Here is a 25,343-nt window from a genome sequence, read left to right as displayed (position 1 = left end):
GTGGTGGGACCGAATATACGGCCGGATATGATCCTGACGATGCTCCTTCCTGCGATAAAGGAGTGGGCACTTTGCCCAGATGCTCATCAGAATCGGAGTTGACGAAAAGAATATGGACGGTGTCATCCTTATTCTCTTCGGCGGGGGTGTCAACTGAAGATGAATCCTCAGTGACTGTGGTGTTTGAAGATGAAACTTCTGAAGGGAGAACTGGGTCAACTGCCGTTTCGACCTTTGGACTTTCGTCCGGTCCGGATTCAGTAGGTTCACTTTCAGTGACTGACACTTCAGCTGGCCCTCTGAGCAAGACAGCTGTATTTTCGACCAACGAAGGACCTGGCGTGAGTTTTTGATATCCAGGAGGAAGTAGCACCGGTGCCACCGGTTGATCTTCCAAAACTCTCTTTGCCTTGTCTAAAAAGGGACAACGGCGAAGGGTGTGATCGCCTTCACACAGTTCGCAGGGGAATCTCATCCCTCTTCGTCGTCTGCGACCTTCACTTTCGTTGGTCGACGGTAAGCATTCAACCTGGTTGTCAGAGGTTGACGCTTCCGAATCGTGCAAACGAGGGGACCAGTCCCTTAGTATCCGGGGAATACTGGGACAATCACGGTGGAGGTGGTCTCCTCTACATATGACACATGGCGATTTGGGCCCGGTCCGTGCTGTGTGTGGGTTTTCGTTAGATGCCTTTTGCTTGCCCCCAGGTGCCTTTGGCTCCTTTTGCTTCTTTTCTTTCTTCTTCTTTTCCTTCTTCTTTTCTATGGGAGCTCCGCTTTTGGCGGCTTGACCTTTCGAAGAAGAAGGATCGGAGGAAGGCTCATAAGAAGTGGAAGGCTGGAGAGTAGCTCTAGACTGGTCTAACTGTTGAATCGACTGTTCAGGAACCGTGGTGGTCTGAACTACAGCGGTCGAGAATAGCCAAACTAGCAGGCCAATTGTCAGTCCTGGAAGCGACAATGTGGCCATGTGGGGCGCACCAACTTCTCCCCAAGAGGAGAAAGGGCTAGGGGTCCCATGCTGTGGAATCCCTTGGTTGGTGTGTTCCATGTTCTCAACCTTAAGATCAACGTAGGAATAAGGGGTGATTATGTTCCGTTTAGAATGAATTTTATATGACGACGCTTTTTAAGACACAACTTGCTTTTTCACTTTTTAAGAGTCGAGAAAAAGCTAAAGATGACTCTAGTCTCCTTCGATGTATTAACGAGCCCGAAGTGACAAATGCTCGGATGGACTTTTTCAGTTATAGAGTTTGAAAAAGGCCAAAAGAAACTAATCTGGAGTTCTAGGCAAGGGTGTGCCAAACCTTTCGCGAAACCACAGAATACGTTTTACGGTACGAGTGGTCGATCTTCATGAATGCTGTGTTCACTGCATCGCGATCAGTAGGGCGGCCGACACGGCTTCCTATGGATAAAGGCTTTGTTCCTATAGGGGTCCCCCAATATACGCGACGGTACACGGGGGCACAAGTCCGTATTAGTGCTATCGTCCCTCAGGAGGAATCACCCACCTTCGTAGAGATCAACAGTCACTATGTTTAACGACGCCGGTTCACGTCTCTACCTAGACCTCTACTGTGTTTCGTTATGTTTCAAAGCGTTGTTAGATAAATTCAGTTCTTTTTAGGTTGATCTTGCTTAGCAGTTTGCCTTTACGGATCACCACGTGATGTATGATACAACTCCTAAATGCAGTCTAAGAATGATAAGCAAGCTTTTTCAATTCTTTCAACTTATGAAAACCTTAACTACTGAAGGAAAAGAAAGACATCATCTTTTCAAACAGATCATAGAGCACACACTGATGCACTTTTCCTAAATCGACATGCAAACTGTCAAAATGCACATGCACAATGCAAGTATTTCTTTTCTTCTTCCTTAATGTTGATGTATTACAAAAAGAAAGCTGTTGTATAATTTCGAATTCAATTTCAAGCGAAAGCAACAAGTGTTTGTCCAACAATCAAAAGAACACCTTAAGATTCACTCGTTTCAACACAAGAAATACTGAAATTCGAACCATATAACGAAAGCAAATGCTCAAGCAGCTATGAACAGCAATAAACTAACTCTTAGAATCACAACGACACTTTCTCACAGGTCTAGATTCAAGAGGTCATAGCAAGACTAGTTCACTTTCGCTATGGGAAACTGTGAATGACAGTAAGAAATACAATAAGAACAATCACGGTTTCTTCATACAACTGAGGCAGAATGAAGGCAAAGAGAAGTGGTTTCAGCTGGGTATACAGGTTGACAACAGGCTGCAAAAACAATACTGAAAACTGGGCAACAGACAGTGGGGAATCCCAGTTGCATAAGGCAAAACTAGATCAGCGCAGGTGTTGCACTGTCAATCTGAGATGCAGCGCAGGTAGCCCCTTCGGGACCTGCGTTGCAGTGCAGGTAGCCTTTGTGGCAGCTGCACTGATGAGACAAGTCACGTCTCTCTCAGATTCCGGGTCACAGTTTGCTAAAAAATGAGCGGTTTTTGGCCAAATCAGAGGCTGTCAGTCAAGTATACACTAGAGGATGATTGAAGGAAGATGAACACTATCACAAAGAGCTAAAAAGAGTCCTTGTGGATCTGCTCTTCAAATCATAAACAGGCCCAGCACTGGGCTAGAGTAGCTACCCTCTACTTTGCATTCGAAGGACTCGCATGCAGTTCGATTCGGTACTCTTTTGTTTAAGAAATGAATAGCAAGAAACACAAGCTACCAACAAGACACGCTCCCCAGCGGAGTCGCCAGTTTGTTGTGGGGGAAAGTATCCAACTCGGAATGACCCTAACCCACTCTAAGGGTGACAGTTCCTTAGCAACAGCTGAAAGCAAAGCTATCTAAAGTTTCTTCTTTATGACATGCAAGAGATAAAAGGAAGAGATCCACTTACCGATGTCTTGCGCAAATGGTCGATCCAATCTCCTTTGATTGCCGCTTGCTCCCAGCTCCAAGTCTTTTCATGGGCCCAGCTACACGAGATCCTGCAAATAAGACAAGAAAAGGAAACTACAAGAGGCATGCATTCATAATCGATTCAAGGATTAGCATAAATCAAAGACACAAGACAATACACCTTTGAAACACATGCGAATAGAAGAACCTCAAATGCTTTATTAATATATGGAAGTAAGGTTCAGGCGGTGATACAACCATGAGAGGTCCAATCCAGCATCACCTTCTCGACGGAGAGAAATCTCTTCTTCACCTCCCTCAAGCAATCACCCAATGCTCACAACTGTAAACCAACAGCAATTCTTTGCACAAAATTCCGGCCTCCAGATCCCATGGGATGAGATCCTTATATAGAGTTTTGGAGTGAAGATAAGTCAGCTTGATGTGTGACTTGTTGTCCTCTTCAACTCCAGTTGTTCTTCAGTTCTTCACTTGGAGTTTCTGTCTTCCACTTGGAGTTTTAGAAGCTCTTAACTCATCATTAGGCGAATCTTATCATCAAGTGTCTTTTTAGAAGCTTCCTGGGCACTGGCACTTTGAGAAAAAGATTCCTCCACATGTCCAAGTACGCCCAATGCAGGTATCCTTTGTTCTACTTGCTATGCAACGTAGGTAGCCTTTGTTGTACCTGCTATTTAGCGCAGATGCCTAGTGGAGCAGCTGCAATGATCCAAAACTGACCTGTTTTTGAGTGTTTTTCAGTGGAGAACTGATTTGCAGTGTTGTGGTTTGCTGACCTTGTTCCTCTAAGGGTAAGAACAACATGTTTAGGGACTTTGGATCACTTAGATTATTGACATTTCATGCTCTATGCTGTAAGGCACAAAAATGTCTATAACATCATCCTCTTTGCATACATCTATATATGGATCCCTCACCAAGAGATCCAGAGGCTGGAATTTTGTACATTGCAGAGAATTGCTGTTGGTTTTGAGATAGATATCAGAGTATTGGGTGATTTATGCTTTGTTGGAGGTGAAGAGGGGATTCTATGCTGGGAGGTTGATGTTGGATCAGGAATCATCGGTTGTAACTCCTCCTGGATCTTCTTGTTTTATCAATAAAACTATTTGAGTTTCTCCTACATGCTTGTATATCATTGATGTTTGTTATATTTGTATGTTTAGCTTAAATCTGATCCTAAGCTATTTATGAACATAAATCCATGTCTTTGTGTAGTTTCTTTCTTTTGTGATCTTACAGGAACTTGGTGAAGCTGGGCAAGTAAGGGAGCAGGTAGCTGGAAGCTGTCAAAGAGGAGAGAGATTGGACCAAAGGACTAGCGCGAGACACAGGTTGGTTCATCCTATCCCTTTTCGTTTATAGTTCATAAAGGAGAATACAAGAGTAGTTTCCTTGTTTGTTTCTGAGGTCACTGTCACACCTCAGTGGAATAGGGTCGTTCTAAATAGACACTTTTCCCATTAACAGGAAGGTAAGAAGAGCTTCGCGGAGGCCTCCACTTCAGGTAGTAAGGATCAACCAGAGCCATGAATGGATCCTTCAATGCTCACTACCTTTCTGGAGACGTGCATGAAACTGTTGCGCAACAACAAAGTAGTTAAAGGACTACAGGAACTAATCACTAGATGGGCGGGATCAGGAGAACCACACGTAGTCTGGAAATTGGGGAAGCATGTATTGCGCACTGGAAGGGAAATGAGGTTGACGGCACAGATTGGTGAGTATGAATTGGATCAGACATGAATGTATTACGGAAGCAAACATGGGAACTCATGGGCAGGCCTGTGTTAAATGGTCCCTTATCCAATTATGAATGGCGAACCAACAGAAGATTTTTCCCATGGGAAGGTTGCAAGGGGTAACAGTTGACATTGAAGGTGTGAGCGTGCAAGCGGATTTTTAAGTAATAGAGATTTTCGATGACATCAATCCCTATCATGTGCTATTAGGAATAGACTGGGCCACCAATATGAACAGAGTCATCAACTTGAAGAAGTGCAAAATGATCGTTGAGAAAAAGTCACTGTGCATAGTAGTCCCACTAGACCCAGCCGAAGGAGCTCTCTACATTGACCTAGTACGCAACGACAATAGCGATGATGATCTTCATTGTATTTACAAGATAACTATGTGAGACCAAGATTGGGTGATTCCGATGGTAGATGGGAGGATCTCGTGGGAGTGCGAAAGCTCCTGCACTTCGGATTTAGACAAAGAAGTAGAGCAATGGTAGAATTAGTTGCATGAAGCGATGACGCTGAATTGCAACATGATGGTTAGATCACTGCGTTGCATGACAACAGAGGCAAGAGAGCTGTCAACATATGATGGATTGACAGCGGTGCATGAATTCTTGAGAAACTTTGAAAGTGTAGTATTGGAACAACAGTGGTTGGATGCGTTCAAGTGGGCACTGAGCACAACACCGACATGATGGCGGGGTACACATCAAGGGAACTTTGAGGACTAGCGTAGATATAGAAGGATGATGTGCCTATGGTTTGGAAGCCCACAACTTTGAACAAGAGTCAGCCAGCAAGGACGGAGCAACTTGCGCGCCCACCTGTCTCGATGGGTGCAGACATGTGCTGTGCAGCCCATACAAGCACACCCCAAACTCATAATCGAAAATCGAAACAGGACGCAGCAACAGAAAAGGTGACGCACACCACAAATGTTCCACGTGAAAGCATTCAATAAGGTATACAGACTCCTAAACTGGATTCACTAGGCGAGACGAACTAATTGGGACCTGCGTGTGCCAGCGGTTTGATGGGCCTATAGTGTTACAGGGAAAAGTGTCTATATAGAACTGATCTATCCCACTAAGGTGTGACAGCTGCCTTAGAAACAAATAGAGAAAAACTACTTTTGTTTTTCCTTTATGAATTATAGATAGAGAGGAACAGAAAGACCAACCTCTGTCTTGCGCTAATCTCCTGATTTGATCCCTCTCTTCTTTGATAGTCCTCAACTACCTGCTCCCTTGCACGCCCAGCTTCACAAAGTACCTGTAAGATCACAAAATCATAGCACTATAAAAAGATATGGATCTATAATCATAAACAATCTAGGATCAGATATAAATTGACCATACAAATGTAGCAAGCATCAACGACACAAAAGCATGGAGGAAAACTCAAATAGATTTTATTGATAAACAAGAAAAGAGCCAAGAGGAGTTACAACCAGTTGTTTTGACCCAGCATCAACCTCTCAGCAAAGAAGCCCCTCTTCACCTCAAACAAAGCTTAGATCACACAACAATCTGATGTTTGTCTCAAGAAACCAACAGCAATTCCTTACAATATGCAAAATTCTAGCCTTTGGATCTCTGGTATGAGGGATCCATATATAGATATCTGTAAGGGGGAGGAGTCAGCTTGTGATTTGATTAGTGTCTTCTCTCTGATAGTTCTTGCTTCCACTTGGAGACTGATGGCCTCTTACTCATCCTTTGTCGAATTCAGTGAGGCAAGTGTCACAGGAGAAGATTCTGGAAGCTTCCATTGCCTCTCCACCTCGCGAATTGGCACTGCCATTTGTCATTTCTCACCCATCGCACCCCACAGAAGGGACTTTTGAAATGCAACACACCCTCACAGTGTATTTGGGTGAGATGCAACGCACTTAGCCAGTGGAGCAGCTGCAATGATCCTGTTTTGACCAATTCTGAGCAGTTTCTCATGGAGAACTTCTAGGAGAAGTTGTAATTTGTTGACCTTGTTCCTTTAGGGGTTAAAACAACACTTTTAGGGACTTAGGAGCCCTTGGTTTATGGACATTTCATGCTTGGGGTTGTAGGGCCCAAAAATGTCTATAACAGTTGCCCCCTAAAGCATGAGGCCGTTAATCTTTTGATGTCGGGTGAAATGCTTTATTGTGAGGATCCGAAGTTCTTTCAATGCTGGGAGGAGACCTGTAATAAGATACAATACAATACATTATCACCATAATATTTTCATGATCTGGCTGAGGCGGGCATTCCCATGCTCAGCTTTATAAATTCATTTTCATGTACATAGGACAGACAATCGTCTGAGTGTAGACTGATGATTCTGATAGAGACATCATCCTTTTGAGTGGATGATTATCTCTGCAGCAATGATGTACATTTAATGTCTTTATTTCCCTGAATATATATCGCAGCCCGGATGGATGAAACTAGATCCGGGGTCTTCAATCTCGTCCGATCTTCACTCAAAGTACAAGTCGATCCATGTGAGAAATGTTCTGAAGTCGAACATGGAAAGACATCGCTTGATTACCAGTCAATGATGTAAACTGTTAACAAGCACGAGAGGAATCACCAATAATGATAATGACCCTCAAGGTACTGCAGTACAATTCATGTGGTGTGAATAAAGGACTTGGCGTCGAACAACACACAAAATCTTTCGGTCGAAGGCCATTGATGTAAACCCGTCACAGGAAGTGAGAAACTTGCCATTGAGGCATGCAAGCTCCAAAGTACTGAATGGGGTGTTCCTAGACCAACTTCTTGGATAATGAGCTGATGTCGACAAGAAGTGATCTGTCACAGGAGGGCCTTAATGAATCCCACATCAATGACATGGAATGGAGCAAATGACTTTAATGGAGGTGAAAACGATCTGGTGATATAAGGTTCACGGTGGCGGTCATGAAAGAATGGAGTATAATGTATGGTAATGGGTGAGACACAGGTGAATTCACTGAATGACTTCTCTTGAACATATTGGCGACACTGATGTGATGGATTGGTAGCATTAACCCCAAATGTGGATGGTATGGCGTGACCATGGTAATGTGACCGGTGAATGAAACAATCCAACCCGACTCGGACACGGAGTGGAAGTGTCATGTTCAAGAGCGACTTGCTACCAACAAAGTTTCTTCAAGTTTTCTTCCCAATTTTTCCCAGTCATTGCAGACTAGTACCTCTTTATTTTTGTCAAGCTTGAGGAGGATAACATATGCTTGTTCTATAATTTTCCCTTCGGGCAAACCCATCGCTATGTTTTAACGAGCCTAGCGATAGTGAAACTCGTTCTCGTCTATAGACAAGTTTGTCGCTATTAATCTTTTTAATGAGTTTAACGACAAAGATAACTCGGTCCTTTTCAGTTTTAGAGAGTCTGAAAAGGAACGTAAAGGTAACTCCAAAATTCCTTTTTCGTCATCTAATCCCTTAAGTCCGAAAAATTATAACACAATACAGAAGGGATGAATTTTCGATACTTTTAACGAGCCAAACAAAACAAGCGCTCGATCTTTTTGTGTAATAATCCCTCAGGTCCAAAATGATTAAAATATAGAGGAGGGATAGCACTTCCTGTCCCTTTAACGAGCTAGAGAGGCCAATGGCTTGGCAATCTTTTCTAATTTTACGAGTCAGTTGAAAAGAGCTTAAGGAGACTCGTCTTTTGAGGAACGAGTGATAAAATGGGTAGCAGCTGATTCCAGGTAAGGGTTGGAATTTTCCAATCACGGCAGTTTTACAAGGATGGCTAGTGAAATCACTCTTCGCAGCTGTTCCTCAAAATAGGTAAACAATCAAATGCGGATGAATGATCGGCCAATGAAAAAGTGGAGGTGACGGTGCAAACACGACCAAGGCTTTAATGGCTGAAGTACTACATTCACAATGGTTATTTACCGGGGAATAGTTCATTTTTTAACGAGCTTAAACGTGGGGGGGAAAATTTTCTCATGGCTTATGTTTATTTTTTAACGAGATTGAACTATGTGTTAAAACTGCTCGATTAATCCAGTCGTGTGATAAGAATATCTCATATAAAACGGCAACTTTTAGAGTTTTGCCCCACATCCTTTCTTTATGCAAGTTAGGAGATGACCAATCCTACGAGTTTAAAGGATTAGAGGTCCTATAAATTTTAAAAAATAAATAGCCTCTCTTCGCTTGCGCGCCAAAAGGCTTGCATGCCCCCAGGTATAAAATAGAGTTTCAAGGTTACCCCTTCTTTAGTCCATTAAAACATTTGTTTTACCGAGAGAGGCCTACCTCTTACAGGTTACCAAAGATAGTTCTATTTACGGCGTAAACAAAACACCTCTTCGGTGATGTCTACTGAGATAAACAAAGGTGGGTGGCGATGCCCGCCAACTCACATAACTTTGACAAGAGGATCTTATTCCAGTCCAACTCCCTCTTCCAATCATGGACGGGAGTACGGAGGTCATATACTCTCGCGGAAACCTACCCTATACCCAAGGTTTTGCTGCCGAAGCAGACCACGGTGCATGCCCCTTGGGTTTCAGTCATGTCCCTCGAATCACTCACGCTCATTGGGTGGACAGACTGGGGGTTGAGACATTTCTTGCGTGAAAAGACCATTCAGGGATGGTATATGACTATTTGCTATGTGTGATCTGGGAAATGAAAGCTGGTCTACGAGCTTGACCACTCTTCCTTCGTGCAGAAAACACATCACTCTAAAGAGTGATGAGACAATGGCTCTCATGCAATAAATATAGTCTCATCCAAGGAGTAGATTGTAATCCAGGGGTCCTTGAACTACCATTACGTTCATGAGAACGGTTTTCCCTCTCAATGTTATTGGCACATTGGGAAGGATCCCTAACGGTCGACTAGTTCCTTTATCAAAACCTGTTAGATTTCTCATCTCAGGCAAAAGCGATGGCGAACCAAGCGCTTTCCAAGTAGTCGAGGAAAGGATACTCACAGAAGCCCCCTCATCTATGATGGTACCAGCCATAACCATTCTATATATTTGAACAATGATTCGGAATGGTATACTAGCTGGTAAACGGGGTCTGCCTAGTTGATTCCAGTCGAAGGAGACAACTAGGTTGCTTGGAGGTGGGACCGAATAGACGACCGGGTACGACTCTGACGAACTTCCTTCCTGCGGTAAAGGAACGGGTAAATTGCCCCCATGTTCGTTGGAGTCTGTTTTTATGAAAAGAATTTAGACGGTGTCATCCTTGTTCCTTTTAGTGATTGTATCATCTGAAGATGGAACCTCTGAAGGCAAGACCGGGTCAACTGTCGCCTCGACCTTTTGACTTTCGTCTGGTATGGGTTCAGATGGTTTGTCTTCAATGACAAATGCTTCGGCCGACCACCTGAGCGGGCCAGCCGGATTTTCAACTAGTGACAGACTCGGCAAGAGTTTTTTATATCCAGGAGGAAGTCGTAACGGTGAAACCGGACGATCGTCCAAAACTCTTTTAGCTTCGTCTAAGAAGGGACAACGGTGGATGGCATGATCGCCTTCGCACAGTTTACAAGGAAATCTATATTTTCATTTTTGTCCTGGGGCTTCACTTTCACTAGTCGATGGTGTGTTTTCAACAAGATCATCAGAGGTGGACGACACCGGGTTGTGCAAACAAGGAGACCAGTCCCTTAAGATCTGAGGGATGCAAGGGAAATCTCTGTGACAGTGGTATCCTTTGCAAATGACACATGGCGATTTAGGCCTGGTCGGTGCAGTGTGTGGATTTTCACTAGATGACACTCGTTTGCCCCCATTCGCTTTTGGCTCCTTCTTCTTCTTCTCTTTCTTCTTCTTCTCCTTAGGTACTTGACTTTTGGCTTTACCAGCCCCATCAAGCAAAGAGGAAGGAGGAGAGGAATAATTAGAGGAAGTAGAAGGTTGGTGGGTAACTCTGGACTCGTCTAGTTGCTGATTCAATTGTTCAAGAATTGTGGTGTTCTGAATGACAAAGGTTGAGAAGAGCCATACAGGAAAACCAATTGTCAGTCCTGGAAGTGACAATGTGGCCATATGGGGTACACCAACATCTCCCCAAGAGGAGAAGGGACTAGGATTTCCTCCAAGGGGAATTCCTTGGTTGGTGGATTCCATTTTCTCAGCCCAAGATCAACGTAGGAAAGGGTAATGAATATTCCATTTAAAATAAATTTTAGACGCTTTGACACAACTTGTTTTTTCAATTTTTAAGAGTCGAGAAAAAAAAAAAGATGACTCTAGTCTCCTTCGATTTTTAATGATCCTGAAGTGACAAGTGCTCAGATGGACCTTTTCCGTTAAGGAGTCTAAAAAGGAACGAAAGGGATTGCTCTGGAAATCTAGGTAGAGGGATTACCAAACCAATCGCAAAACTGCAGAATACTTTTTACGGTACGGCAGTCAATCTTCCCAAATGTTGTGTTCAGTGCATTGCGATCGATAGGGCGGCAGACACGGCTTCCTATGGATAAAGGATTAAGCCTATTGGGGTCTCCCGAAATATACTCAACGGTACATGGGAGCACAAGTCCGTACTGGCACTTATCGTCTCAAAGTGGAGGAATCTCCCAACCATCAGTGAGAACAACAGTTACCAGGCTTTACGATGCCGGAATACGTCTCTATCCTAGACTTCTAAATGTTGTGCGTTAAGTTCCAAAGCGTTGTTAGATTCATTGAAATTATTTTAAGTTGATCTTGTTTATGAAGTTTTCCTTTCGGGTTCACCACGAGATGTAGATGTAATTCCTAAAATGCAATCTAAGATGATAAACAAACTTTTTATCTCCTTTATGCAATGAAAATCCTAGCTACTAGGGAAAATAAAGACAGAATCTTTTCACAAAGAGCAAGGAGCACACTCTAAATGCACTTTCCTAAATCAAGCCAATCAAATTGTCTATATGCAAATGCACATGCATGTATTTGTTTTTGACTTTCTTAGTATATGAATGCTAAAAAGAAAGTTGATGCACAAATCTGAATTTCTTTTCAAGCGACAAATATCAACAAGTTTCTTTTCAAAATCCAAAAATGGAGACGATCACAACACCTTACGATTTTGAAATGAATACTTGTTCTCGACACTAGAAAATTACAAATTCAGACCAAAAGGAATAGTGATAGGATAATCGACCATCAACAACAATTAAACTCTTTCCTACGATTGAAATCGACACTTGCGACACTTTCAAATCAAAGGACGACAATACGATTACGCTACTTTTACAAAGGAGGACTGTAAATGACTCAACAAACACACAAAAACATCTACAGTTCTTTTGTACAAAGGAGGCGGAATAACAACAAGGAAAAGGGGTTTCAAATAGACATATATTGATCATAGGCAGCAAAATTCAAAAATAGAACTGGAAAGAATGAACCACAGAAGCCACAACTGCACAGAGCTAGTCTGATCAGCGCACCTGTAACACAGAGAATCTAAAATGCAGCGTAGGTTGTCCACTCGAGAAGTGCGCTGAAATTCAAAATCTCTGAACAGTACCTACACTGGGCCAGAAACGAGACTCTGTTCGGGTTCTGGGTCACAGTTTGTAGTTCAGTTCTTGGGTTTTGGCCGAGCAAAAAGCAATCAGTAATGCAACAATCAGGGGTAGATCTAAGGAGGATCTAAGGGCAATCAGATAGTTTGTGAATCAGTAATGCAACAATCAGGGGTAGATCTAAGGAGGATCTAAGGGCAATCAGATAGTTTGTGAATCAGTTGTTTAAACCATAAACAGATCCAGTAGATGGATTGAAGTAGTAGTTGTCTACTTTGCATTTGTCATGGCAAATGCAGTTCGAATGCTACTTGTAAGTTTATGAAACAAACAACAAAGAATGATAAACAAACAAACTAATTAGCTCCCCAGCGGAGTCGCCATTTTGTTACAGGGAAAAGTGTCTATATAGAACTTCTCTATCCCACTAAGGTGTGACAGCTGCCTTAGAAACAAACAGAGAAAAACTACTTTTGTTTTTCCTTTATGAATTATAGATAGAGAGGCACAGAAAGACCAACCTCTGTCTTGCGCTAATCTCTTGATTTGATCCCTCTCTTCTTTGATAGTCCTCAGCTACTTGCTCCCTTGCATGCCCAGCTTCACAAAGTAATTATAAGATCACAAAAGCATAGCACTATACAAAGATATGGATCTATAATCATAAACTATCTAGGATCAGATATAAATTGACCATACAAATGTAGCAAGCATCAATGACATAAAAGCATGGAGGAAAACTCAAATAGCTTTTATTGATAAACAAGAAAAGAGCCAAGAGGAGTTACAACAAGTTGTTCTAACCCAGCATCAACCTCTCAGCAAAGAAGCCCCTCTTCACCTCAAAAAAAGCTTAGATCACCCAACAATCTGATGTTTGTCTCAAGAAACCAACAACAATTCCTTACAATATCCAAAATTCCAGCCTTTGGATCTATGGGATGAGGGATCCATATATAGATATCTATAAAGGGGATGAGTCAGCTTGTGATTTGATTAGTGTCTTCTCTCTGATAGTTCTTGATTCCACTTGGAGACTGATGGCCTCTTACTCATCCTTGGTCGAATTCAGTGAGGCAAGTGTCACAGGAGAAGATTCTGGAAGCTTCCATTGCCTCTCCACCTCGCAGAATGACACTGCCATTTGTCATTTCTCGCCCATCACACCCCACAGAAGGGACTTTTGAAATGCAACGCACCCTCACAGTGTATTTGGGTGAGATGCAATGCACTTAGCCAGTGGAGAAGCTGCAATGATCCTGTTTTGACCAATTCTGAGCAGTTTCTCATGGAAAACTTCTGGGAGAAGCTGTAATCTGTTGACCTTGTTCCTTTAGGGGTTAGAACAACACTTTTAGGGAATTAGGAGCCCTTGGTTTATGGAAATTTCATGCTTGGGGTTGTAGGGCCCAAAAATGTCTATAACATATAGGGCCATGTGCAAAAACCTGAGCACGGAGATGATTCCGAAGCTGAGGAGCAGAGTCGAGACCATAATCTTGGAGGAAAGGACTCCTCATGCAATAGCTCCCACAGTCGGGACAGTATGTGAGGACCCAGCTGAAGGAATCATGCAGCTACGTAAGGGTGAAAATATGTGGATTCAGGAAGCCATTCAGCGAGGGAACCTTAAGCTTCGCGAACTCGAAGAAGATCGGGTACAACTGAGGAAGAGAAGCATGTTAATGAATGTGGAAATCAAAACACTGGAAAAGGAAATCACGCAAGCATGTCTCGTCGATAAACTAAGAATGCCAGGACAAGATACGGATAGCCATACTACTAAATTAGAAGATTGTCACCGAGAATTTGTGACTCTGCTACCATGGTTGCGACTACACCTTAGCAAATAAAGTAACCAACGGAATGCATCGCATAATGGAGAACACGCAGCGCTGACCGTCATGAGGGTAATTAAGGAATGCCCATGGACTAGGCCAGAAGGTGAATAGAAGTCTCACACAGGTGGTGAAACCACTTGACTAGCCATCGGGAGCACAGTCTCAGTGCTCCAAGCAGTTGAAAGAGAACATGGGACTATAAAAGAGTCTGTGAGGGAGCTGCACAATAAGGAGGTTGCGCACGGGATCAGCATGTCAAAAGGGTTGCGCCTGCGTAGTGGGGGCTGCGTTGCTGCACGAGTAGGCTAGGAAGTAATAGTTGGTGTCACTGTTCATGGCAAGATGTCCAATTTAAGACAAAGAGGAGCAGATGGCAGGAAATTAAGACACGAAGTCAAAACTAGATTTGGGATGATCTTCCACTAAGAATGCATTAATGACTCAGAAATGTGAGGAAAAGTAAAATTCAAATTTGAAAGACTCTATAAAACTACCAAGGCTAGCCATGAGACAACACTTGTTTGTTTGAGATTTGAGCTATTACAGATAACACACAGTGTTGAGCGCCAAGTGGCGTTTGAGCCTCCAAAGTCACGAACAACTACAGATAGCTCAAACAAGATGACAACTACGAGGAGAGGTGTGGGTTTTATCGAAAGTAACGTCGAGGAAGCCGAGAAGGGCCCTACAATGCAGGTGGGGGATGCACCGAAAATTCCAAAATCACCCCCGACGCAGAGGCCCAAGATAGATACACAGGTAGTGGGACCAGTCCGCATGTCCCCACGAAATCCGCGGTTTGGTAAACTTTCTATGGAAGACAAGGGCAAGACTGTTAACCTTGAGATAGATGATGAGGAGGAGGACCTCCAGGCTTTCGAAGAGGAGATAGAGGCAGATGAAGAAATGGAAGAAGACATCCGACCAGTGCGCATTGTAGCAAAACTACCCGAGTATGTCCCTCCCTAGAAAGGGAAAGAAAAAGTACCCAAGGATTTGGATGTCGATAAGAGTGCACTCCAGACCCCGATTCTCCCAGATGGAATTCTGTTTGAAGGCTCAGTCGTGGGCTGCATGACCACGATGAAATTTGAAGATTTTGACCTCGTGGATGGTGAAAATTTCCCACATTTACAAACTAAAAACCTCATGAAACAAATCAAGGAGGGGTCCGTTACAATTCTAGAACCGTAGAAATGGTTGCATGGTTTGGAGAAGGTCGGGCTAGTCCACCTACTATGGAATCCACATTTTCACCGTGCACCAATTATGATCTTTGTCATCAGGCAACTGCTTTTCCTTGTACATGATGGGTACCTGTGGCTGGAGGAACCCATTCCCATCATGGCAAAGCTTATTCACATGATTTCTCGGCTTCCCTATGAGGGAAGGGACCCCGCAAAAATGGCTGGCAAAGGCAGAGATTTGGCACTCTCAGAGGCCATGAAGAAGAAATACAGGTTGGAAAAGAAGTAGAGAGGCTACGTAATTAGTAGCATTCCAGACAAAGGGGTGCACGTAGCCACCCAGCTGTTGGCCGAGAAGGTGATGAGAAAATTCTGTGGCAATGAGGTACCAGCAATGGTCATCACGCTGGCCAAACAATGCATGGAGGGGGTCCAATTCAACTGGGTTGAATTCCTCTATGAAGAATTTCTAACCAACTGCAAGGAAGTTTAGGAGTAGGGCAAGACCTTCCACTACGTGTGGTTGCTCTTTTCTATCTTATTGGTGACCGGGGAACTGCCTGAGGACAGTCAGTTCCCTCCTCTTGAACAAGACCTGTCAAAGGTGGCAAAATAGGCATCGCTCTGGGATACAAAGGATGCCACGAGGATCTGCGAGACTAATATCTTCTGGGTGCTCATGGAGGTGAGCATCCAGATGTTGATCAACAAAAGGCTGCACCTATCCCGTATAGTGTACACCAGTTTGTGGAGCTTTGCAGACTTCAAGGCGGATATGCACAATGTGTATATTAAGGCGCGTAAGGATCCAGTGCAAAATTGGACCAAACTTCCTTTCATCGCGATTGATGATGCCATTTTCACCATGCTCGACTCATGGCCTCTAGAGTGGCGTGCCCCAAATCTAGCGACGCATGATATGACAACGTTACAAAAACATAAGGATACCGCCAAGCTGTTGGCTTAGCAGAAGTGCAACGAGCAGTTGATTGCAGAGGAAAGGGCTTTTCGCGAGGCAGAAAAGGCCACCGCAGAGCAAACCAAGACTGCCGAAAAAGCAGCAACAACACAGGCAACAGGGGCCACCATGACGTGGGAGGAAGGAGGCCCAAACTTGACCACAATATAGGCAAAAGTGGACATAGCAAAAGGCACAGACCCAAGCACGACATCTACATAACTGAAACAGCTGCGCGGTATAGAACGAGAAGGCCCACGAAAGAAGACCAAGGCTTCCAAACTAGACAGTGAACCTACTACACTGACAGAGGGTGACCTCTATGACATCGGTGACACAGTTCGCAAGGTCACCAGGGAAGCGCTCTAGGAATCAATGATGAAGCAACAGAATGTGTTGGGGGCCCTCAGGGCCCAGCTCCAGGAACTTCAGGTGCAGCCCCCATAGGAGGGAACGGTAGCTGCCGTAGGTAAATCGGCAACGGAGCAGTTGCTGCGGGACAAAATGGCTAACACCATCGTGCTGCTGGAAGGAGCACTAATAGTGGAAAGCATGGAGTACAAAGCCGAGATGGGCCAGATCAAGGGGCTTGGCCTAAACTTGGCTGCCCTCCCATGGAATACATTATACAACTATAGGATAGAGCGACAGTAGAACTCCAAGCTAGGGAAGACCACATATTATAGATGCTTAGCGAATAGAGAATCAACATCCAGTGACTTAGCCTACAACGTGATGAAGTGCTGGTACAGAATCAACAACTGGAGAAAATGGTAGAGGAAGCATGTCATCGTGTTCCAGAGCTAGAAATCGCGGTAGATATACCAGTAGGAGTGTGAATTCACAAATTGGATAGTGGATTCCATGAGGTAAAGGAGGAAGCCACGAGCATACAGCTGGACCTCAACCTTCAGATTGTCGAACTATGATTAAAGGTGTAGTCATCCATGCCCTCGGAAGTTAGGGAACAACGTGCTGGCTCTAGAAAGGGCTGGAGGAAATAGGGTAGGCAATGTAGAACTCTACTACTATGTTGGAAGAGTCCTTCATAGTCCTCACTTCCTTACAAGAGGACCCCACCATACAGCGCCTGGAAATAGAGGCGTGGGAGCTTCAAGTGCAGTATGATAATGTGCACGAAATGGCGCAGACAGTTGCCCTAACCCATTGGCTGGCGAAGCTACAACAGGTGAAGGCATTGAAGGAATAGGTGGATGTCGCACAACAGGAAGAGGTAGTACTTAAAGCACACATCTAGCCTTGGATTGATGAGGCCTTCCTCATCACTACTGCTATCAAAGGAAAGCTCACAAAGATGAAGGTGATGCATACCTTAAGTCAGGAATTTTCCCCTCACAGTGAGAATTCGTCCGAAATAGTAGATCAGATCTAGTAGATGGAAGAAGAGTGCACTGCGGACCTTCGTAGAGCATAGGCACAATTGGAGGGGCTCCGTGCCAAGGTCATCACACCAACAGATTGACTCGAGATGAGTCACGATGATTCTGTTAGGGGCCTATTTGGCATGGGATCCCTCTCAACATGTTTTGGGGCTCAAAGCCCAAGTTTTTGTCAATTATATTATAAAACTTTGCGAATTGCGGGCGTAGAGCATGACGTCTAAGATGAGTCATAAGGCTGTCCGCCCTAAAATATTGTAATTTAATGTAAATTTGTATCGACCTACCCATGGTCCACGAACCATGGGATTTTATAAATAGAGCAAGGCTTTAAGTGTAAAGAAAAAATAAGAATAGATAGAATAGCGAAGGCATGGTTCAAAGTTAGAGTGGAATCTGAAGTGTACTAGGTTAAAGTAGTAGGAAGAGGCTCTACAACTGAGTGTGCAGAGGCCTAGTAGAGTCCACAGCTAAGTGCATGGACCCCTGCAGCTGAGTGCGCAGGGCGGAGTCAGGTCTGTACATGGGATTGAAATTTAATAAAGAAAAGTTGACTCTATGCATCTGTTCTTGAATCTGTATTTTGATGTTATGCATTACTTGTACTCTATTTATTTTACTGCGTGCAATTGATAATTACTTGTATGAATGCTTATATATGAAAATAATCTAAGTAATCAGCTAACAGAGCCTAATTAAGAAAGACTTGGGTAAACAACATGGGTCGTGCTACGACTAGAACTTCACGAAGGCAGTATCACAGGGTGCATGGAGTGCAAGGAAGCCTATTGCCATGAGTGCAAGCAAGAAAAGGAAGGCAGAGACACCGTCCCCTACCAAGAAAAAGGGTAAAAGAATGTTGATGCAAGAAGAAAAGAATTATGTCGAAGACATTCTGCCCTCAACAAAGAAAAGAAAAATCATAACACCGATAAAGAAGAAGATTGTCTCTCTAGGGACAAATTAGTATTGGTCAAGCTCTCTGATTGCGATTGATGAATCACCTCAGGTTTCACCTAAAGACCATAACCTTTCAGTACTTGCAGATACAACGGCCCACACCGTGGTAAATAAATAAAATGTGGAAAGGAAGACGACATATTATTGTCTACCTTTGTTCACAGATTAAGAAAGAAGAATATGAGATTGAGTGCAGGTGAAGTTCAGGCAGAGGTTCACAAGGATGATGAGGCACAACATATGGAGACCCTTAATAATTTCGATGAATAGGATACTGAAGCCCCTGCTGATTTAAATGAATAGGGTACTGAATCCCCTGAAAAATTGGAAGAACAGGATGTTAAAAACCATGTGGAGTTAAGTGCACAAGGTACTGAAACCCTTGGCACGAAGGCTATGGAGGGCACTAAAACCCTCGGTGATAAGGAAACCCTGAGCGCAGAAACTCTTGGCGATGTCATAATGCAAATGCTGGATGACCTTAATCTTGATAATGACGGGACTTGCTTTGAGTCCGTTGCAGAGAAGGTATTTACACCAGAGGATCTGAGCACAAAGCCCTCTACCCTCTACCTCAACAACCGAATAGTGGAATTGGAGCAGCAAGTTCATGACTTGGAGGCTTTGAACCAGGTCATGAAGGAGAAAAATTGGCAAAAGCAAGGTGAGGTAGAGCTACTCATAGAGGTCAAGAAGTAGAAACAACAAGTGAAAGTATGAAAGTATCAGGCTTCCAAGTCCTACAAATGCTTCAAGAAGGTGACTAATCAGCTGAAAGGAGCCAGAGGTAAAAAGCCAAAGGTAGTGGAAGTAGGGATAAGTATTGAAGTACAGGGTTGAGAGCTAGCCACCCATTTTTGAAAAAAATTTGCAGAACGTAAAATGTTGTGTGAGGACACACAACAGCTTAGGGATGGGAGGATGTTCATGTCCCAATTTTCTCTATTTTTATCCTATTCCCATAAGCCTTAACCTCTGTTTTATCTCTATTTAACCCTCTCATTCCTGCACTACTCCAAGATAATCATATATTGCTACATATACTTTGTATTTCATAATTAATATGTATTAAGTTCTTTATTAATTACTTTACATAGATTTCATACCTTTTAGTATCTCTTGTAACTTATGTTTAGCTTACCTAAAAGTAATTGAAGAAATAAGTGTTAATCATTATTTAGTGCGATCAATGCAGGCATATTCCTGCACCGCTAATGATGTTGCTTTGTGATCTCCATGATAGTTCAAATCCTTCCACGTGGGCGTTTTTGATCCACGACTCCTAGTTCAGTTGCGGACTATCTGAGGTTGGATATTGGTCGCGTAAAGTCAGGGATACTTTCCAAGAATATTGTCTATGGATAGCAAAGTTCATGTTTTATTATAACCATTAGCTGGTTTTGCAATGTCATTTGTTACTCCATTCGGCCAAAAGGATTGTATAAAAAACGATTATAATTAGCAAAATATGGCTAAGGCCGAGAGACTGTATATAATGTATACCGTAGGTAGATCCAAGCTAGCAATCTCTAAGTTTGTAATTTCATTTTCTTTTTAATTTTGTATCACCCTCGGTTCTAGGTTGGAATCGAATTATCATGTATATTTGTTGATCAAGTTTAATACAAGGAACATGCCATGTTTTCTTCACACTGTGTCTAATTTTTATTTCGTGCGTGATTAAGTGTTGAATCATTTTGCTTCCTAAACTGAGTTGGCTGGCTAGGGCCCAGCCAAACCAACTCATTTACCCTTGTTCTTTCCCCATTTAAAAGGTTTGTACGAACATTTATTCATTTGCTGTTGTGTGGCTTGGATTGTTCGTATGTTTATTTCAGAAGTTATGAGTTAAATTCAATTCATATTCAAGCATGAATGGATCCGTAGTTTGGAAGTTTAATTAAGTTTATTTCTTTCTTGTAATTTATTTCTTGAAATTACTTTCTTGCAATTTCCTTCCTGAAATTTTTGTCCTAGTTGCTTCCGCTCGGGTCATACAGGAAGATTCTTCCTGTACCAGTGCATGTAGTTTCCTACGCTCCAGTTTATTCATTTACTTCATAGCAAGTGTTATGTTCCTTTTCCTATTTATAATTTCATTTATTCCTACAAGCAAAAGTATTGTTAATTCAAGTAATCATTCTTAATGTTAAGAGTTATACTTCTGAAGGATCTAAGAATGTTTACGTGAATTAAGGAAGGACATTATTACAAACACCATACTTTACACTTTCATTTTATGACTTAAGAAATAGGAACAAAAATGTTATAAGTGAATTGTTGAAAGTTAGTTTGATGCATGCAAATTACTTTGACTACTGCTTTCATTATTCCAAATTGGTTTTGCTTTATGAATTTTACTTTCATTGCAAATTTTAGTTAATTAAAGCATTCTTTTTCATGTGTAATTTATCTCAGAATCTAGCTTGCAATTGCAATTCTTTTCAACACATATTTTAATTCTTTCAAAAGTAAATTGACAAATTTGGTGAAGGAAGCTTTGTCTCGATGCAAGAGTGCATCTCTTATCAAAGGAATAGAGTTCTCTCAGCCTTGAGGCTTAGAGCACCTCCACAAAGACATAAGTCTTCAGTAAAGAATGTAAAATATACTTTTTCACATAAGTATTGTACTAGTGCAAGCAGATTGCAATAGTACAAGAACAGGCTGCTTGGTGTAGAAGGAAGATCAATTGGGAAACAGATCTTTGCAAGGGCCCACCTGTTAAGCTGTTAGCCATCTATACTGAAGATGAACATAGTATTTCATTTTAGCACTTAAGATTGCTTCTAGTTTTGTGAAATTTCCTTTACTTGATTTCCTCACAAATTATTCCTTTACATTCTAGCACTAGAATTTCTTTGGTGTCAATTACCTTTAAGATTGTTTTCTGTCTAATTCTGCAACATTTCATTTAAGAAGTAGGATTAGGAATAGGAAAATTTCATACCACTTCTATCATTTCCTGTGCTTCGTATCTAAGTTTACGAAACCCCCGGGTTGACAATTAAGTGTTGAGGAGTTTGCTTAAGTTCAATTCCTACACCCAACAGTCGATAAGAGAAAGACCCACCAGCAAGAAGTCAGTGGAGACCTTCTCAAACCAGAACAAGAAAAGGACCATATAACTGATGTGATAGTGAACATGAATCTGACAACTAGGGATGACCAACTGAAAATAAGTCAAGAGACACCACAAAAAGGCTCACTCAAATTTACTTCCCTTGAACAAAAGAAGGACTAAAATGTGACAATATGGCAGCATATGATAACTTTGTATAAGTTTGTCATGGAAGAGGCACAAAAAAACTCTCCATATGATTGGAAGAGATAACCAATTAGAGGAGTACTGGCTCAATAACAAGGTTAAGGCTCTCCTAAGTCAAACTAAAGCCCATCCTAATGAAGGAAAGACTTAATTTTGAGTGCTTTGTTCAAGGGCATTACAACTAACTCTAGTTGCCATCAATTATGGAAGTAATGTCTCATTCTGGATTTTTTCAAATATTTTTTTTTTTGTCTTTTTCATATTTAGAAAGCCTAAAAAGGAATAAAATAATGCCTACGGTACAGTGGAAGGAACGAGTGTCCAAATACATATGTGCTAGTTCCTGGGAGGGGAACATTCCTATGCTCAATGCAAGGTGATGAAAGAAGTCAATGACACTCAAAGGAATGTTATTTCCACTCATAAAAGGTGTCAAGTTGTAGAGGCTAAGAGATTGCAAGGTTGATTTTGCAAAAATACATGGTCTAAAGGTTTCTTAAACACGATTCCAAGTGAATCCGACTTAAGGCCAAAAGATACAAATATTCAACATGCAATTAAATAGTATAACTCAAAAAAAAGGAGCCTCTAGGGTATAAATCCAGAAAAATAGAGTAGAAGTAAGAGAATGAAGCTTCAACACACAAGTCATGGTAGGACTAAAGAGGACTCCCGACCCTACACAATATAGCAACATGGGCAACATATGCTAACGAGAATCTGACTAAGATGCCCATGTAAAGGTTGGCTCTACCATCATGTCATGATTGTATAAGTCGGTGGGTGAAAATGGTTTAAGAACCATGACATGATGGGGTTGACCCTATGGCCAAAATATTGGAGTATGGAGGCTAGTATGCAAAAATGCAATGGAAAATGATATTCCCTAATCTATATGCTAGTGAAAAAAATTATACCTACCATGATAGGTTTGTAGTCATGGAAGCGAAGTAGTCTCTCAAAATCTCCAAAGTATCCTAGAAAAATGACCCATACCAACACTGCAAGCCAAAAAAGGTCATAAAGTTCATAAATTTTTTGGAAGAAAAAATGAACATTAGAAAAAGTGATTTTCACATGTCAACTTATATAAAGACCTTTTGACTTACAATTCTTCATTTGTGTTGTGAACAAGTGAATGGAGGAGCTATGGAGCAAAAACCCAAGCAAGCTCAATCCATCAAATTCATCCGTTCATTCAACCTTCAACCCTCCAGGTAACCCTTTAACTAATTTTTTGATAATTTTTAATGCTTATTAAAAGTTTTTTTTTGAAAACTTCACAATGGGATATTAGTTTAAAAATTATGCTTTGCGTACACGCAGGTTGGACATGGCAGCATCACATATAGAAAATCCCTACATGCGACTGTGTAAATACCGAACCCACGTACGTGCGGTTTTAAAATTTAAAACACGGTTTTTAATGATCCAAAACACTTATTTGCATCATGTCGATTACGTGGTGAGAAGGGGAACATAGTGTGATTGACAATGAAGTGATGGAATATCTAATTACATTAGATTCCTTACAAGGATGTGGATTATTGAAATTTTTCAAAATGCCATATATGAAGGAAAATACCAGATTGCTTGAGATGTTGATCCATTATTGGGATCAAAACGAAGATTCATTTATTATTGACCAAACGCCTTCGAGGATAGAAATAGAGGATATCTATTTCATCACTGGTCTTTCCCATAGCGGAGAGAGAGTCAACTCAACGGGAAGAAAAAGAGGAAGCCTTAGTGTGGAGGACTTCGTAAGCATATACCACCCAGGAAACACCGAGAAGATTGGAACCCAGAATCCAATTAAACACGTAGAGAGCTTAGCCCTAAGAATCCTTCTCTTTACCATTGCCAGAGTGAATCGTTCAACTTCTCTACATCAGGCTTCTCGAGTTTCGATGAGTCTACCAGTGGAGTGTCTCATGACAATTTTTGATTGGTGCACACCCCTCTTGGCCAATATGAAAAAACAACTTACATCTATCTGAAAAGGTCAGACAAAGAACTTTTGATATGGAACCATCTTGTGCTCCTTTTTCTTTGAGAGAGTACCAGGGCCAAGGATAATTTTAGGGGCGAATGTTCACCTTTTGGCGAAATTAAGGGGTTTTAAATTTTTAGTGGGCGAATATTTTGTATCATAGTACATTTTTACAAATCACCTCAAATAGCCCACCTTATTTTAAGGGAGAGGGTAAAAAAGATAAATTTAGCCCTTGAAATTAGGACTTACAACCTTCCATTCGCCCATTTTCAAGAATAGGTTTTATTTAAGTGAATCCATTCGCCCATTTTCAAGAATAGGTTTTATTTAAGTGAATCCTATGGGCCAAATACCATATTTATAAAAGAGGTATGGTAAATTAATAAAAATATATATAAATGAGAGGTATGGTAAATAAATAAAACATTTTTTATATTTACTCCATAAGTCACCTTATATACATGTAAGGGTGTAAACAAATAAAAATATAAGTAAAGTGGAGGTATGGTAAATAAATAAAACACCTTTTTATACTTAATCAAAAGGTATGGTAAATAAATAAAAATATAAATAAACTAGACGTATCGTAAATAAATAAAACCTCTTTTTATATTTAGTCCATAACCCTCATTCTATTTATGAAGGCTCAAGAAAGAGGTTTTATTTAAGTGAATCCTATGGGCCTAATACCATATTTGTAAAACAGGTATGGTAAATTAATAAAAATATAAATAAACAAGAGGTATGGCAAACAAATAAAACATTTTTTTATATTTACTCCATAAGTCACCTTATATTTACGAACACTCAAAAAATGGGTTATATTTAGGTGAAACCTATGGCCAAAATACTATGGGACAAATACCATGGACTAGATTGTTATTAATACCATGCAAAAAACCATTATTAACCCTAATATTAGAATTAATAAAAATAAAAATGGCACATGGTATTGACCCATGGTATTCACCAAAATGGCACATGGTATTGACCCATGGTATTCACTTGGAATGTAGCCTATTTAAATGGGGGAATTAAACCAACATGTAGCCTATGCTAAGATTCACTAGGACTTTACAAAGTTTTATTATTTAGTGAAAGACTCGCCAAGATCTTACAAGATTTTATAATTGAGGTAAATATTCGCCATGCCTGGTGAGAGATTCGCCAAAAAATTATATATACATATTATATTATTGATAAAATCGCCTTCCATTTTTCCTATATACCATGGAGATTCGCCCATTTATTATATTTATAAATTTAGGGGGCGTTCTTAAAATTTTCCCTGACCAGGGCTTCGATCCAAGTTATTTTCCACCATCAACATCTCGAGGGATCCACGATGGGTAGATGGGTTGATCTAATTAACGGACTAGGGGGTAGTGAGGTCCCTAGAAACACTTTTGATGAAGAGTTCTTCTCCTGGGGAACAAAAATTAATGGAAGTCGAGGAATACCGCTATGCTAGCATGGAAGTCAGAGGAGATCTTGATCTGGTGTTTCCACCGGATGTAGCGTGGGGAGCCATAGGTACAAATGTTTTTAATTTTTTATATTTCAAGATTTTTTGGATTTTAAGT

General features: G+C 41.5%; 1 protein-coding gene across 1 annotated transcript in view; it reads left to right on the top strand.

Annotated features, from left to right (window-relative positions):
* Positions 1-19,195, top strand: part of LOC149139783 (uncharacterized) — a 63,599-nt gene extending 44,404 nt beyond the window's left edge. The window contains exons 2-3 of the mRNA XM_089450818.1: positions 14,538-14,750; positions 18,800-19,195. Coding sequence (XP_089306944.1) covers positions 14,538-14,750; positions 18,800-19,195 — 609 coding nt within the window. The remainder of the gene's footprint in view (positions 1-14,537; positions 14,751-18,799) is intronic.
* Positions 19,196-25,343: the final 6,148 nt, after the last annotated feature.

The sequence above is a fragment of the Pinus tabuliformis genome, chromosome X (assembly GCF_031772625.1).
Source record: "Pinus tabuliformis cultivar Carrire ecotype Pingquan chromosome X, CPIR1, whole genome shotgun sequence".
NCBI classification, from domain to species: Eukaryota; Viridiplantae; Streptophyta; class Pinopsida; order Pinales; family Pinaceae; genus Pinus; species Pinus tabuliformis.
Note: the sequence above shows the minus strand (reverse complement) of the source record. Positions and strands in the feature narration are given on the sequence as shown.